The 14,831-nt window shown below is 42.2% G+C and overlaps 1 protein-coding gene and 1 pseudogene across 3 annotated transcripts in view; one reads left to right on the top strand and one right to left on the bottom strand.

Annotated features, from left to right (window-relative positions):
* Positions 1 to 4,087, top strand: part of Ide (insulin degrading enzyme) — an 87,539-nt gene extending 83,452 nt beyond the window's left edge. For all 3 annotated transcript variants that reach the window (XM_047552751.1, XM_047552750.1, XM_047552753.1), the window contains exons 23-25: positions 735 to 807; positions 1,491 to 1,558; positions 2,146 to 4,087. In XM_047552751.1, the coding sequence (XP_047408707.1) occupies positions 735 to 807; positions 1,491 to 1,558; positions 2,146 to 2,241 (237 nt within the window). In that variant the 3' untranslated portion in view covers positions 2,242 to 4,087. The remainder of the gene's footprint in view (positions 1 to 734; positions 808 to 1,490; positions 1,559 to 2,145) is intronic.
* Positions 4,088 to 5,486: 1,399 nt separating this feature from the next.
* LOC124985770 (CDP-diacylglycerol--inositol 3-phosphatidyltransferase-like) lies at positions 5,487 to 6,095 on the bottom strand (annotated as a pseudogene).
* Between the last annotated feature and the right edge of the window lie 8,736 nt (positions 6,096 to 14,831).

Below are 14,831 nucleotides of genomic sequence, written 5' to 3'. Positions count from 1 at the left end.
AGAAAAGGAGAGAAAGACATTCTAAGATGAAGTATTACATATTACTGGAGGTGGCTGCCTGGGCTAAGACCCTAAAAGAGGCTGGAGAGGTCAGAGCAGGCCTATGGGGTCATCTGAGCCATCCTGCCAACAGAGGGCAGGGGCAACCATGGTCAGGCTTGCTGTGAAACATCAGCAGGGCTTCCTTAGTAGCCACACAGGACCAAGCTTATAATAACTGCCCCATAAATAACGGTTGGATGAATTTGGCTTACCCAGTGATCTCTCCCATCTGAGTATGTGAAATATCACACCTGGCTAAGGCATCAGAGGAAGCTTATCACCCCACCACATCCCCAGCCTTTGTTTGGGGGGGCAGGGCTAGAGAGGCTGGGGATTGAACTCAGGGGCATTTTACCACTGATCTATATCACCTGCCCTTTTTATTTTTATTTTGAGACAGGACCTTACTGAGTTGCTGAGACTGGTCTTGAACTTGATATCCCCCTGTCTCAGCCTCCCAAGTCACTGGGATGACAGGCAGTGTCATCAGGCATGGCATTTCAATCCTTTTTTTTTTTTTAATTGAGATGGGGTCCTGCTGAGTTGCCCAAGCTGGCCTTGAATTTGTGATCCTCCTGCCTCAGCTTCCTGAAGTCACTGTAGTTACAGGTGTGGACCACCATGCCCAGCAGCACTTCATCACAATTTGTACCCCTTTGGAAAAGGATGACCTTGCTTTTCTTTCTGCCTAGGAAATGTTAGCAGTAGATGCCCCAAGGAGACATAAGGTATCCGTCCATGTTCTTGCCAGGGAAATGGATTCTTGTAAGTATTAAATATTGATTTTTTTTTTAAGTCTGTTTTAGGCTCATGTTGAATCATATGATGGCTGTCCCTAGCAGTAACCATATGCCTTATAGAGCATCAGAAAGTAGACAGGTAGACAAAAGGAAATGGAGACAGAGTCTGCTCTATTGAAGCAAAAGTAAGAGGGAAGGGGAATTGAAGCTGTGAAGGAAAGAGCCAGCACCAGGTAACAGTACCAAGGTTGCCACAGCCTCACAAGAAAACACAGCTGAGTGCTGATGGGTTGACCTCAAAGAGGCATCATGGTATCACTGTGTGTTGAGGAAGACTCAGCAATTTACTTCCTTGTCTCCTCCTCTTACTGTATGGCCATTAACCCTCCTGACCCTCTGGGTTTTACTGCATCCTTCTGGGTGGGTGGAGCCTCAGTCCAGTCACATCAAACCTGAGTGTTAAGCTGCTGCAGCCGAGGCTTTATGACCTAAGTAACATCATTAGCCATCATTGAGGACACTCAGGTAGAAGGCAAGATAAACAGTTACTTGGAAGCAGGCAGCCTGAGAGAATCTGAGATGTACATGAGTTGGACCTGGTACAGTTTTTTTTAATGAACTAAATCTGGCTTAGATTTTTTTTCCCAATTTGCTCTTGTGTGCAAGTATGAGTAAATGCAAAGCATTAAACCTTTCATTTTCTTATAGGTCCTGTTGTTGGAGAGTTCCCATGTCAAAATGATATAAATTTATCACAAGCACCAGCCTTGCCACAAGTAAGAAACATTATGTTAGGTTGCACTGTCAAAGGACTTAGAAAGAGCTTATTCTTCAGGACACATAAGACCTAGAGGTTTCAAGTCACCAGGTGTTTGAGCTTCGACTTTAGTTCCCCTCCACTGTCTGGTCACTCCGCCTTCTGCCCTTGTTTTCCTTTGCCTCTTGTTTGAATAGTTTTATCACTTTGCATTGAGTCATCTCTGGCTGCCTAATGTCCTCAGCATTGACTATCAAGTGAGACCTCTTAGTCCTTCCCACAGTGCCTCTGTGGCAAATGAGAGTATGAGCAGGCCCTTGCTAGATGGGCACACCAGCTTCTGCTCTGCTGAAGCCTTGGTGCTCAGCCCCTGGTGAGCCAGCCTTTATATGCCCAGATGAATGCCAAGAGTCTGCCTGCTGGTCCAGAGCCCCACTAGTGACACTCACCATAGGTTCACATAAACCAATCTGTAACCCCCTGCCCCTTCTGATTTAAAAAAAAAAAGTCATCAGATCACAATCTTTGGAGTATCCCCTTGTATGGTGTACTCTTCAGTCTATTTTTAAATTAAACAGACTAAAAGGAAACTTTTTTTCTTTACAGCCTGAAGTGATTCAGAACATGACTGAGTTCAAGCGTGGTTTGCCGCTATTTCCTCTTGTGAAACCACATATTAACTTCATGGCTGCAAAACTCTGAAGATTCCCATTCACTGGTGGGAAAGCACAAGTGGATGTATTCCTGAGTCTTCCAGAGCATAGGAAAACAGTCTTGGCCACTTTAGTAGGTTCACTATCAGAGACACAAACAGAAAAAAAAAAAAAAAAAAGTTGTCAAATGTCATTATGTAGAAATATTAAAAATCCAAAGTAATTAAATTACAAAGTCTTAGAGATGTAGAATATTTTTAAAATACATGCCTCAGATATTTTAAATTTTTTTCTTTTCATTACTAAGAGAAATTTCCCTTATATAACTGCTTAAAATGATGAATGATATTCCTATAGAATCTTTCTTCCCTATTCTGTAAAATAGTCACTTGTCTGGAGAAAATAAAAGTTAGCTTTTTTGTAAAAGCCTCCTAGATTGTCATAGAAGGCTTTAAAACATTTAGAAAGACATACCTTTTTAAAAATTGATCTTCAAATTTGCTTTCTACTTGATGGTTTCATGTAAATCAATGGAGAACATTATATTTGGCAGATAATGCACAAAGCAATGTCATTTTCTTTTATTAGTGAAATTGCTGGTTATATAAGGCATGGTTTTAATCTTTTTATAAAATTTGAACATGTTTTTTATTCCAACTAGCAAAATGCTGGAAAAATTTAGAATACCCTACTTCTTCACAGTGCTAGAAATACAGATTTACCCTACATCAATTTTGTCCCAAACTGAATTTCTCAGGATTACTGTGTTTTGTTTCTGATTGAATTATATTGCCATTCTTGTTCATAGTTGGTTTGCAGTGTTCTATCAGTTTTACCATTTCTCATCAACATGTTGCTGTATTTACTTAACAAGTACAAATAGTGTCAACTTCAGATCCTACTGAGTGTGTGACATGCTTTTCCAACATCAACTATTGTTACCACCCTTAACTTTTTACTACAGTGAAATTGCAATCAGTGTGTGAACCAAAATATTTTGCCCCTTTTTGAATTTAAAAGGCAGCAAATACAAAGCCTCGTTTTTGGAGATATGCATTCTTAAGTAGCAAGTTCCATAAGGTTAAATCCCTCGTTGATACCAGTCTGATCTTGCCTTAAGTGTTATTTTTTTTAATATATAAATATAAACATACACACAGATGACTGGAGTAGACTTTTAAAAATATTTTTTTCATGAGATACTATTTTAGGTGAAGTTGTTACTATAGATTTAACAGCTGTTTTGAAATATTATTATTAAAACTTGCTTCAAGAGAAATTGTGAATATATTTCCACATACAGGCACTAGTAACAGTAAGTGGTCCTATTGTCCTCTAACTCAGGCAAAGTAAAGAATGGCATTTTCAAATGACTTCCCCATATGACTTGATTTGCCAGGACTTCTTTCTGTGGAGTCATGTCTTTTCACATCTTAGCTTTTTCCATTTTCCAAATTATCTCAATTTGGGGCAAGAATGATACTAGTCACAACTGAGGAGGCTGCTTTCAAAAGCGGGGCTCCATTTCTATTGTCAGGTCAATGTGGTGCTGTAACTGTCTTTTTATCTCTAACTTCAAGAGCCTCCTTGTGTGAAGCTTGGTCCATCAGGAGGTGTATGAAGTCATCACTTCCTTCTGATCTTATGCATTAGTAGACTATGCAGCTTTTCATCAAACTGCAAATATATACAAGATGAATCTAAAATTAGTCCTGAGTGTTTAAATCCATCACTGTAAAGGTAAATGAAAATCCACCTACCTTTTCTGTGGAAAATTATGTGCTACTGAGTAACTTTTAGCTCTTTTAAAAAAAAAAAAATGGGTAAAATTTTCAAGTGTCATTTGTATGAGAAGAAGCACTTGAAATCTGAAAGCAATTCCTTGTAGTCTTCCATGAACCTGCACTTGTTCAGTGTGCTCCAGCGTTTTCTGGTTTCTAAATTGGATCTAGAACTACTGTTGGGTCACTCAGGCATACTAATGGATTCATTTAAATGGGTCCCAGCTGCAGTCCATGAGCAATAACAGACTACCCCAGATACTTCTATTTACTCAGTACTTAGCAGATGAGATATATGAGACACATTAATTTATTAGTTCTGGGGACTTTTTTTAAGGCTTATTTTTGACTAGTTGATGTGAAAGAGCATGTGACACAGCCAGTATGATAGAGTCCTAGGGTTATCCTGTTTACAATAAATTGGCTGAATTAAAACTCTGGAGTTTGCACTTGTATTATTTTTATAAGTTTTAGTGAAATGAATCCTAGTAACCAATCCTCAGTCTACTTTTCAGCATCCCAGTTTGACCAGGTTCCTTGCTTTCATTATTCCTAATGCAGAGAGTAGTTAATTCATATATAAAGTGTTTCTGGGAAACAATGATTTGCTGAAATAAATGACTTGATTTCCCATTTTTTTTCCAAAATATTTTTAAGCAACTACTATCTATCAGATTAAAGTTAATATTCATTTTGACATAGAAAATGGAACAAGAAAAGTCTGTGCCATCATGGAGTTTACACTATAGTGGGGATAGCAAATATAAAAGCAGACAGTCATGGACCTAAAGAAAGCGGGCCGAGAAGATGTGGCATGAGCTTGGGTGGCAGGAAGGGCTTCTCTCTGTTGTGGAATGACAGCAAGGAGCTAGTCAAAAAGGGGAAAAAAATCCTGGTATATCTTTTTCCCGTTTCCCCTTGCTTCATGGCCTGATCCAAAAATGTCTCAAAGGAAACGAAGTCCAAAAGAGTAAAATTCTTGCCTTTATTATCAAGGCTTCCAGAGCCAGGGTAGACTGGCAGAGGAGACTGCCATAGGAAGGATCTAGAAGGGCCCTTCCCTCCTGGGCATGGTGTGGGGCTTCCTCTGGCCAGGGGCAGAGATCTCACTGATCTGCCTTTTGGGAAACCTGACCCCTGCACCATCTCTGTCACTCAAGTGTCCCTATAATCTCAGGCCAGACCAGAAGCCAGGGCTGAGCCAGCAGGGTGTGTGGGGATGCCCAGTCCTCAGGTTGCCTGGCACCCCAGGAGCACTGGCTTAAGGGTGAGGCCTCTTGAGCATCCTTTCTGATTTGTAGACCAGGTCTTCGAGGATAACAAGGGTGGACCTGGTTCTCAGGATTACAGACATTGTGACAACACCAAAGGGAGGCTGACCCCCATCCCAGCAGGTTGGAGGACACATTAGGAAGTCATGAGAATGGACCTCCTAGGAGCAGGGTGGGGAGTGGGTGAACCTTGTGCACAGTAAGATGCTTAGATTAGGTGGGGGTTCCAGGAGGTGCTGGGGTCACTTCTTGACACACTCTGCTGCATCCAGGGCAACTATGTTGGGGGCAGCTGTGATCAGGTAGATGTTGCTGATTAGGAATTTGACCAGTGTGATGGGGATGTTGACCCAGAAGCCCATTCAGAAAAGCTTCACAGAGCTGGAGCCAACTGTTGGTCCTTTAGAGAAATTAGACAGGTACAGGAGGCAGTAGAAGAGCTCACTTCCAGCACACAGGGTGAACAGCAGGCCTGGAGGTGTAGTAGATCTGAAGCAGTGGATTCCCTGACAGGTCAATCATTTTGTGACTCACTCTCCAACCACAGCCAGTGACTGGCCACATCCCAGTTCGTGCTGAGCTGAAAGAGAAGGGTGGCTCAAGGGTACAGAAGGGCCAGGTCGACCAACAGACACTTGGTGGAACAGCATGTCCAACATGGCCCCAAACCAGGTTCCTAAATTAAGGACTCTGAGCAGTGAGTCCATCAAAAGCTCCAGAAGTCTGCTGAACAGGTGGAAGGAGGAGACCATGAGGAGCAGTAGGGCATGAAGTAGAAGCAGTGATGGTGAAGGCCGTCCAGACATAACAGATGAGTTTAGGCACAGAAGGGAGATATTTTTGCTTGGCATCGTGGTAGTCCGCTTGCTGTCCCAGGCCACTCAGGAGGTGCCAACACTGTCTAGGCCCTGCCTGCGTGGCTTCACTCTCTGGGCCTGGCACCTCGGCCCCGCCACTTCACCCTGGTGCCTGGTCCTAGATGTTAAATCTCAAAGTCAGCAAGAGCATTGACCAACCCATGCGCTCTGGGTGGCGGGATACCTGCAGCCGTCCCTGCTGCTCCTGCTGTGCTCTGCTTCCAAATTGGAGAAAGGAGGAAAAACCAATTTCACACTCTTAGGAATAGATCTCTTTTGTAAAATAGGAACCTCCATATTTGAGACTGTAAGTATTGTCACTGATCTGAAACCAGAAAATTGTGGCTCCTGGCGTTACAAGGGAAGAAAATAACAAAATATCTCTCCTTTACAGTTAGTCTTTACATCTTCTTGCCACATCTCCAGCTGCAGGTTAGGCAAATCTTTTGTCCAGTCATGGTCTCTGACCCCCTGTCAGTATAATCCTCATGTGTGGCCAGCTGGCTCAGTCAGGCATTTCAAGAGGAAGTCTGCTTATTCCTCAGTTTTCAGCCTAGGACTTTTGTTCAGCCCATACAGGCAGCATTGTGCTTGGGGATGCTGTGGAGGCCCAGAGCAACCCCGGGTTTTATGACTTAGGGCTGTCTTCCTCTCACACCATCAAGTTCCTTTATCATTTTCTGTACCTTTTAAAATTATTATTATTAATTCAAACCTCCATTTAGATCTTTAGACTCCAGGTCTTATTGATCTATATGATTACCTATAATAATAGCTTCCAAGTCCATTAATATACTTACGAAACAAGAAGGGCAGGCATTTTTTTTTTCTTTTTTTTTTTTAAGTATCCTGCAAATTTTAATTTCTAAACAAGTAAATTTCAATTTCCATAAGCCACTGAAGCCTAAAACTACTGGACTTCTTTCTTATTATTAAAGTGGAAAATGTCCTGGAGGCCAAAGTGAGATGACCACTGTGGGTTATACCCAGCTGTGACTTAAGGCATTTTCTTGCTCTGACCCAGTTAGAGAATTTCAAACATCACCTATACCAGGCCCTGGCAGCAGCTGATTTTTTGTCCATAAGCACAGGGAGCTCTCTGTGGGTGACCTGTTGAACACATGTGTAGCTACCTCGTTTGGTGGTTCTGGTTTTGGTCTTTTGATACTTGTTTTTGAACTTGGGGTTTTGTTTTTTGTTGTTTGTTTTTTTGGGTTGTTGGATTTTATTTTTGTTGCCGGGGACTGAACCCAGTGGTACTTAACCACTGACCCACATCCTCAGGCTTTTTTATTTTTTATTTTGAGACAGAGTCTCACTAAGTTGCTAAGGGCCTCACTAAAGTGACTTTGAACTTGTGATCCTCCTGTCTCAGCTCCTAAGTAGCGGGAATTATATGCATGCACCACCACACCTGGCTGTTTTTGTTTTTGATTGTGATTTTTTGTTTTGTTTTAGTTAGCATCCTTAGTACTGCTGCTAAAATCTATAATGAGAGTAGTCCGAGTAGTAAGGTTATGACAGTGTGGCGGGGCCTTTCAATCAACGCCTCCTAAAAAGTGTCCTCATGGACTATTATAGGGTCCTGAGGGACATCAGGCAGGGCAACTTTGTTCAGGTGAAATTGGCCCACCATCTCCTTATGGGAACTTAGGTGGCTTCTGCCAAAGATAAAGCAGAACTTCCCCTGCATTATATCCGAACTGGGAACACCCAAATGTGATTCAGCTATTTCAAGTTATTGAAACCATTGAAAATATCTCCCTTGTGTGATGGAGCATGCAGGTGGGCAACCTCTCCACCACATCCTGGAGGCTGGTGTCATGCAGGAGGAGGAGGCCCAGAGAGTGTCCAGGGAGAGATTACATGAGCTGCGAGCTACTGCCACAAGAAGGGTGTCATACACAGAGATCTGAAGCTGGAGAGGATCCTCATGGATACCAGAGGGAACCTCAAGCTCATTGACTTCAGTGTAGGCAGAAGCTGGACAGGATCTGGCGAACTCTCTGGTACCGTGCCCCAGTGGTAAGAATACGTCAGCCCTGCAGTGATGTCTGGAGCCTGGATGTTATTCTGTACATCATAGTCACAGGTTGTCACCCATTTAACAGAACCACCTTATCTCAACTGAAGGAGCAAGTCCTGCACACAGGTATGACATTTCCTCTCATGTTTCCACTGACGTGCGATGCCTCATCAAATAGTAACCGTGGACCCCACACAGAGGCCTACAGTAGACCAATCATGGGGCACCTGTGCCAAGCCAGGGTGAGGAATTCTAGTGAGTTATTCTAGTGAGCCACTCCCCAACCACCTGGACACAACAATGATGATCATCTTTGATGTGGGTTCCACCCATTCAGTACCTGGGTACTTTTGGTAAATAGAAAATTTGATGAGGTAATGGCTATATACCTGCTACTCTAGCTCCAGGTAATCCAATGGGCAGACTGGGTTAAGTTAAGCCTGGGCATCCACAAGTTTGGCCTTGCCCACACCCCACAGATCTTCCACTTTCCTCTCTGCCCAAAGGGAGCGCCAGTGAATGTGCCCTCCTTGCCTTCCCTTCTTGTACTTTGAGCATCTGCTGCCTGAGGAGGCCAAGCAGTCAGGGCAGAAGGGAGCAGAAGAGCCAACCTGCCTACATGTAGAGACCCCCACTCACAGTATAGCCCCCGAGCATGTCCTTCTGCCCCCAACGCCCAGCTCATTAATTGTCAGTGAGTGGGATACAGAGAACAGCAAGTCCTCCCTGTGGGCAGATGAAAACTCTCTTCACTTAGCAACCCTATGGTGGGCCCTCACCCTGTACCCATGACAACAGCAAGAAATGAAAGGGAGTGACTAGGAGGATTGCCTGCATTCAGTGAATATGTTGCTGAGTGCCATTTTGCTGTGGATCAGCCTGAAAGACAGACCCTAGATTCAGAAAAAAAAAAAAAGAAAAAAAAAAAACTGGTTCTGTTGAAAGTGGATAGCTAGACAAAGGGAGAAACCAGACAGCCAGAGGACCCAGTACTCTGGAGATCCTGACATCATGGCATGGCTGTTGGCCAGGAGTGGATCAAACAGCTGCAGAAGGGTGGTGAGCAAACTGCCTCAGGCTTCTCCACCTGGGTTCCAATAGGGAGAGCAACTAGAGCCACATGGAGACCCTGGTGGCAGGGGGCATCTGTCCCCACCAGGCAGTTGCTTTTCCATCCACAAGTAACTTCATCTTTTTCACATGCATCATCTGTCTTGATCCTCCCAACCTTTGCCTGTTTTGGACAGCAGAGGACCAGATCTCATAGTCTGTGTTCCTCCCCCACCCACCACCCACTCTTGTTTCCACTTGCTAGGCTAAATTATCACCACTGCCTGCAGGATTGCCCAACCTGTTGAGATTAATCCAGCTCCACACATCCTAGCCTGCTAAGGCCTTAAATCCAGTTAAACTCTCCTTCCTATTGCCCCTGGAGTAACAGAGAGCATCTAGGATCTTTCTAGAAAATCAGAAGAAGCTGGGCATCATGATACACACCTGGAATCCCAGCAACTCAGGGAACTGAGACAGGAGAATTCCAAGTTCGAGGCCAGACTTAGGAATTTAGCATGACCCTAAGCAACTTGGTCAGACCTTGTTTCAAAATAAAAAATAAAAGGACTAGGAACGTGGCTCAGTGGTTAAATGCCTCTGGGTTCAACCCCTGTGTTATGATTTGGATAGGTGTCCCCCAAAACCTTATGTGTGAGAATGCAGGAATGTTTGGAGGTGAAATGATTGTGTTATGAAAACCTTAACCCAGTCAGTGGATTAATCCCCTGATAGGGATTAACTGAGAAAACTGTAGGCTGGTGAATGTGGCTAGGGGAGGAGGGTCATTAGGGGCATGCCTTTGAGATATATATTTTATTTTATTTTATCTGGTGAGTAGAGTCTGTCTCTCTCTGCTTCCTGGTGTGATGTCTTGAGCTGCTTTCCTCTACTACACTCTTCCTCCATGATGTTCTACCTCACTGTACCTCTGAGGAATGGATTTGGCCATCTATGGACTGAGACCTTGAAACCATTAGCCCCCAAATAAACTCTTCCTTCTTAAAATTGTTCTTATGAGTCTTTTGGTCACAGAAATTAAAAATACTAAAACACCTTGGAACCAAAAAGAAAAAAGAAAAAGAAAGAAAAGAAAAATAAGTAGGGAATGTAGCTAAGTGCTAAAGTATCCCTGGGTTTATTCCTCAATACCAAAAAAAGAAAGAAATTTGGAAGAGAAATGTGATAAAAGTGAAGCTCCCCTGTGACTCCATTCAGAGACATTGTATTCACGGTGCTTTGTAGTCTTTTTCTTATGCACCTAGAAAGAGATCAAACACTCAGTGTTGTAACTTTTACCCTTAGTAGCCTATCTATAGTATATATTTCCACATAAATGCTCTTGAAAAGAATGATTTTTGTTATTGGCTGTTTGACACCATATTATATTGCCGTTCATTTATCAAATCATTTTTAGGTTTTCTCAAGCTTTGATCTATCTTTTTGTTGGGGCGGGTACCAGGGATTGAACTCAGGGGCACTCAACCACTGAGCCACACCCCAGACCTCTTTTGTATTTTATTTAGAGACAGGGTCTCACTGAGTTGCTTAGTGTCTCGCCATTGCTGATGTTGGCTTTGAACTCCTGATTCTCCTGCCTCAACTTCCTGGGTTGCTGGGATTACAGGTGTGTACCACCATGCCCAGCAATAAACTTTCTTGTGCAGAGTATTTGTGTGATTTTTTTTCCTGAGTATTTCTTTATATTGTTAGGTTATGGAATATGAATGTATTATTTAACTTCATTTTTAAAAATATTTTTAGATGTTGATAGACCTTTATTTTATTCATTTATTTATATGTGGTGCTGAGAATCGAACCCAGTGCCTCACACATGCTAGACAAGCGCTCTACCACTGAGCCACAACCCCAGCCCCTTAACTTCATTTTTAAATTTTAAATCTGTAGAAAAAAAGTTGTTAAAACAGTACAATGAATTCTCATATATGCCTCACCCTGTATTCACCAATTTTATATGTGCTTCACATCCTTTTCTCCTTCTCTGTCCTATCTGAATATATGTGAATATTTTTTATTTTTAAACACTTTTTAAATTATTTTTTTGTCCAAGTGTTTGAACCCAGGGGTACCTTAACACCAAGCTACATCCCTAGCCCTTTTTATTTTTATTTATTTATTTATTTATTTATTTTTTTGCAGTGCTGGGGATTGAACCCAGGGCCTTGTACTTGTGAGGCAAGCACTCTACCAACTGAGCTATATCTCCAGCCCCCTTTTTATTTTTTGAGACAGGTTCTCGCTGAGTTGCTTAAGGCCTCACTAAGTTGCTGAGGCTGGCCTTGAACTTGCCATCCTCCTGCCTCAGCCTCCCAAGTGACTGGAATTACAGGCATGTGCCACCACACCCAGCTTTGTTTTTAATTTAATTTTATTTTTGCTAAGCCATTTGAGATTGTTAGATATCATGATTTCTTACCCCTAAATCACTTATAACAAAATCAAGTAGGTGGGAAGGAATTCAGCATTACCCTTTGTTATCAACAACAATATACCAGTAAATTTAGCAATTTAGATAAGATAGATATTTTCCTTGAAAGACACAAATTACCAAAACAGTCATGAAAAGAAATAGAAGATCTGACTATTCCATTACCTATTAAAGAAACTAGATTATAATTTAAATTTCCAACAAAGAAAATTCCAACAATAGATGGCTTCACTGGTGAGTTCTACCAAATAAAGAAATTATACCAACCTTTTTTTAATTATTTCTTTTTAGTTACAGTAATTATACCAATCTTACATAACAATTTAGGATATAGTAAAGGGAACCATCCCATTCTCTTTATGAAACTAGCATTACCCTTCTATCAGGCAAAGATATTTCAAGAAAAGAAAGCTATAAACCTATTACTCTTAAAAACAGAGTCCCAAAAGTCCTGAACAAATATTAGCAATTTGAGGGGTGGGGTTGTGACTCAGCAGTAGAGTACTTGCCTATCACATGTGAGGCACTGGGTTCAATCCTCAGCACCACATGAAAATAAGTAAATAAAGGTATTGTGTCCATCTACAACTAAAAAAAAATTTTTTAAATAGCAATTCGAATGCAGCAATATATGAAAATTCATTTTTTGTTTGTTTTTTCCCATACGGGGGATTGAACCCAGGAGTGCCCTATACTGAGCTACACCCCCAATACTTCTTCATTTTGAGATAGGGTCTTGCTAAATTGCTGAAGCTGGCCTCAAACTTGAGATCCTCCTACCTAAGCCTCCCACATTGGTGAGATCAGGTATACACCACTGTGCCCAGCAAAGTAGTTTTTTATACAGTTGATTTTCAAATATACCAACTTTTCATGATGACCAAGGGGTGGGGAGGCTTCATGAATGTGATTAATATAATATTGAAAATAAACTGGGCATGTCAGCACATGCCTACAATTCCAGCTACTCAGGAAACTGAGGCAGGAGGATTGAAAATTAGGCCAGCCTAGGCAACATAATGAGACATTGTCTCAAAATAAATAGAAAGGGCTTGAAATATAGCTCAGTGGTAAAATACTCCTGGATTCAATCCCTAGTACCAAAAAAAAAAAACAAAATTAAGACCCTCTTACCTCAGTCTCTCAAGTCTCTGGGATTATAGGCATGTGTCACCATGCTTGGGTCTGCACAAGAATACTCCTATCTAAACTTGCAGTCCAGGTCCTAGTCAGTGCAGCAAAGCAAACTATTGGGAAAGAATGGTCAGGTGGTGTGGTGCACACCTGTCATCTCAGCTACTCAGGAGACTGAGGCAGGAGGATCCCAAGTATGAAGCAAGCCTGGGCAACATAGGCAAGGGGAACTGTCTCGAAATTTAAAAAGGGCTAGCGATGTAGCTCAGTAGTGGAGCACTTACTTAGCCCAGTACCACTCAAAAAAAAAAAAAAATGTCCAAAGTAAAACTAGTCATGGACAACATCATTGCATATACAGAAAATCCCTAGAACTCTATAAAAACGCTACAGCTAATAACTGAATTAGGGTTGCAGGAGACAAGTCGGCATTAACAAATCAATTGTATGTCTATATAATGCCAACAAAATTATTCTCAATAGATCAAAATATGAGGTATTCAAAGGTAAAGTTTTAAAACATGAAAAACCCGTACACTGAAGTCCTGAAAATGTTGCTGAGAGAAACTTTTAACCTAGCTAGGTGCAGTGGCACACACCTCAGTCCCAGCTACTCAGGGGGCTGAGGCAGGAAAACAGCTTGAACCCACAGTTCCAGACCATCCTCCGCAACAGCAAGATCTCTTTTAAAAAAAAAAACCAGGACTGTAGCGGCACCCGCCTCTAGTTTCAGTAATAGCAACTTTGGAGGCTTGAGGCAGGAGAAGGACAAATTTGAGACCAGCCTCAGCAACCTATCAAGAACCCTGTTTCAAAATATAAGAAAATAAAAGGGACTGGGGGACTGGGACTGTGGCTCAGTGGTAGAGTACCCCTGGGTTCAATCCCCAGTACACACATTCCCTACACTCAACCCCCTAACACCCCTGTAAATAGGGGCACCAGGAAAGTCCTAGGTGATCGGAGCTCTTTTCGTTCTAAGGAGCCACCCTTTCTGGGCTCCTAGATAACTTTAGGATGGGGACTGATTGCTCAGGGGAATCAACCAGGTGATTAGAGGGTTAGAACTCCCAGCCCTACCTCCTGACCTCTAGGAAGGGGAGAGTTAACCTCTGGTTGAGCTGGTGATGTAATCCTTCATATGCATGTAATGAAGCTTCTGTAAAACCCCAAAGGGACAGGGTTCCGAGAGCCTCTGGATAGCTGAACACATGGAGGTGCTGAGAAGATGGTATACCCAGAGAGGGCATGGAAACTCTGTGCCCCTTCCCCCACGCCCACTATACCTAGCCTGTGGATCCCTTCATCTAGCTGTTCATCTGTATCCTTTGTAATATCCTTTATAATAAGCTAGTAAATGTAATTGTATGCCTGAGTTCTATGAGCTATCACAGCAAATTAAACCCAAGAAGGGGGTAGTGGGAACCCCAGATTATAGCCTGTTGGTCAGAAGTATAGGTGGAAACCTTGTGATTGGCATCTGAAGTAGGTTGGGGCAGACTTGTGGGACTGAGCCCTTAATTTGTAGGATCTGACACTTGAGAATTGAATCACACGACACCCAGTTGGTGTTCACTGTCGAATTTCTTAGAGTGTGTGGGAAAACCCATACACATTTTGTGTCAGAAGTTCTGGTTGAGCATGAGAGAAAAAACATTTTTCATGTGAAACCCCTATAGCAAAGGACAGATTAATAAAGAAAAACATACAAGGTTATTTAACATAAGCTTCATATGACATGAGAGCCTTTTTTTTTTTTTTTCCCAGTGCTGGGGATCGAACCCAGGGCCTTGTGCTTGCAAGGAAAGCACTCTACCAACCGAGCTATCTCCCCAGCCCCTTTCATGAGAGCCTTTATAAGGAAATAAAGACCCAAAGAAATGGGTGAATCCATGTCTTGGGTTTTTTGTTTGTTTGTTTGTTTGTTTGTTTATTTTTTGTTCTTGTTGTTGTTTTGCACTGGAGATTGAACCCCAGGATGTTCTACAACTGAGCAACTACAACCCCAGACTTTTTTATTATTTATTTGGAGACAGAGTCTCACTAAGTTGCTAAGGACCTCACTAAAGTG

The sequence above is a fragment of the Sciurus carolinensis genome, chromosome 5 (assembly GCF_902686445.1).
Source record: "Sciurus carolinensis chromosome 5, mSciCar1.2, whole genome shotgun sequence".
Classification (NCBI taxonomy): Eukaryota; Metazoa; Chordata; class Mammalia; order Rodentia; family Sciuridae; genus Sciurus; species Sciurus carolinensis.
This window is presented reverse-complemented; position numbering and strand designations above follow the sequence as displayed.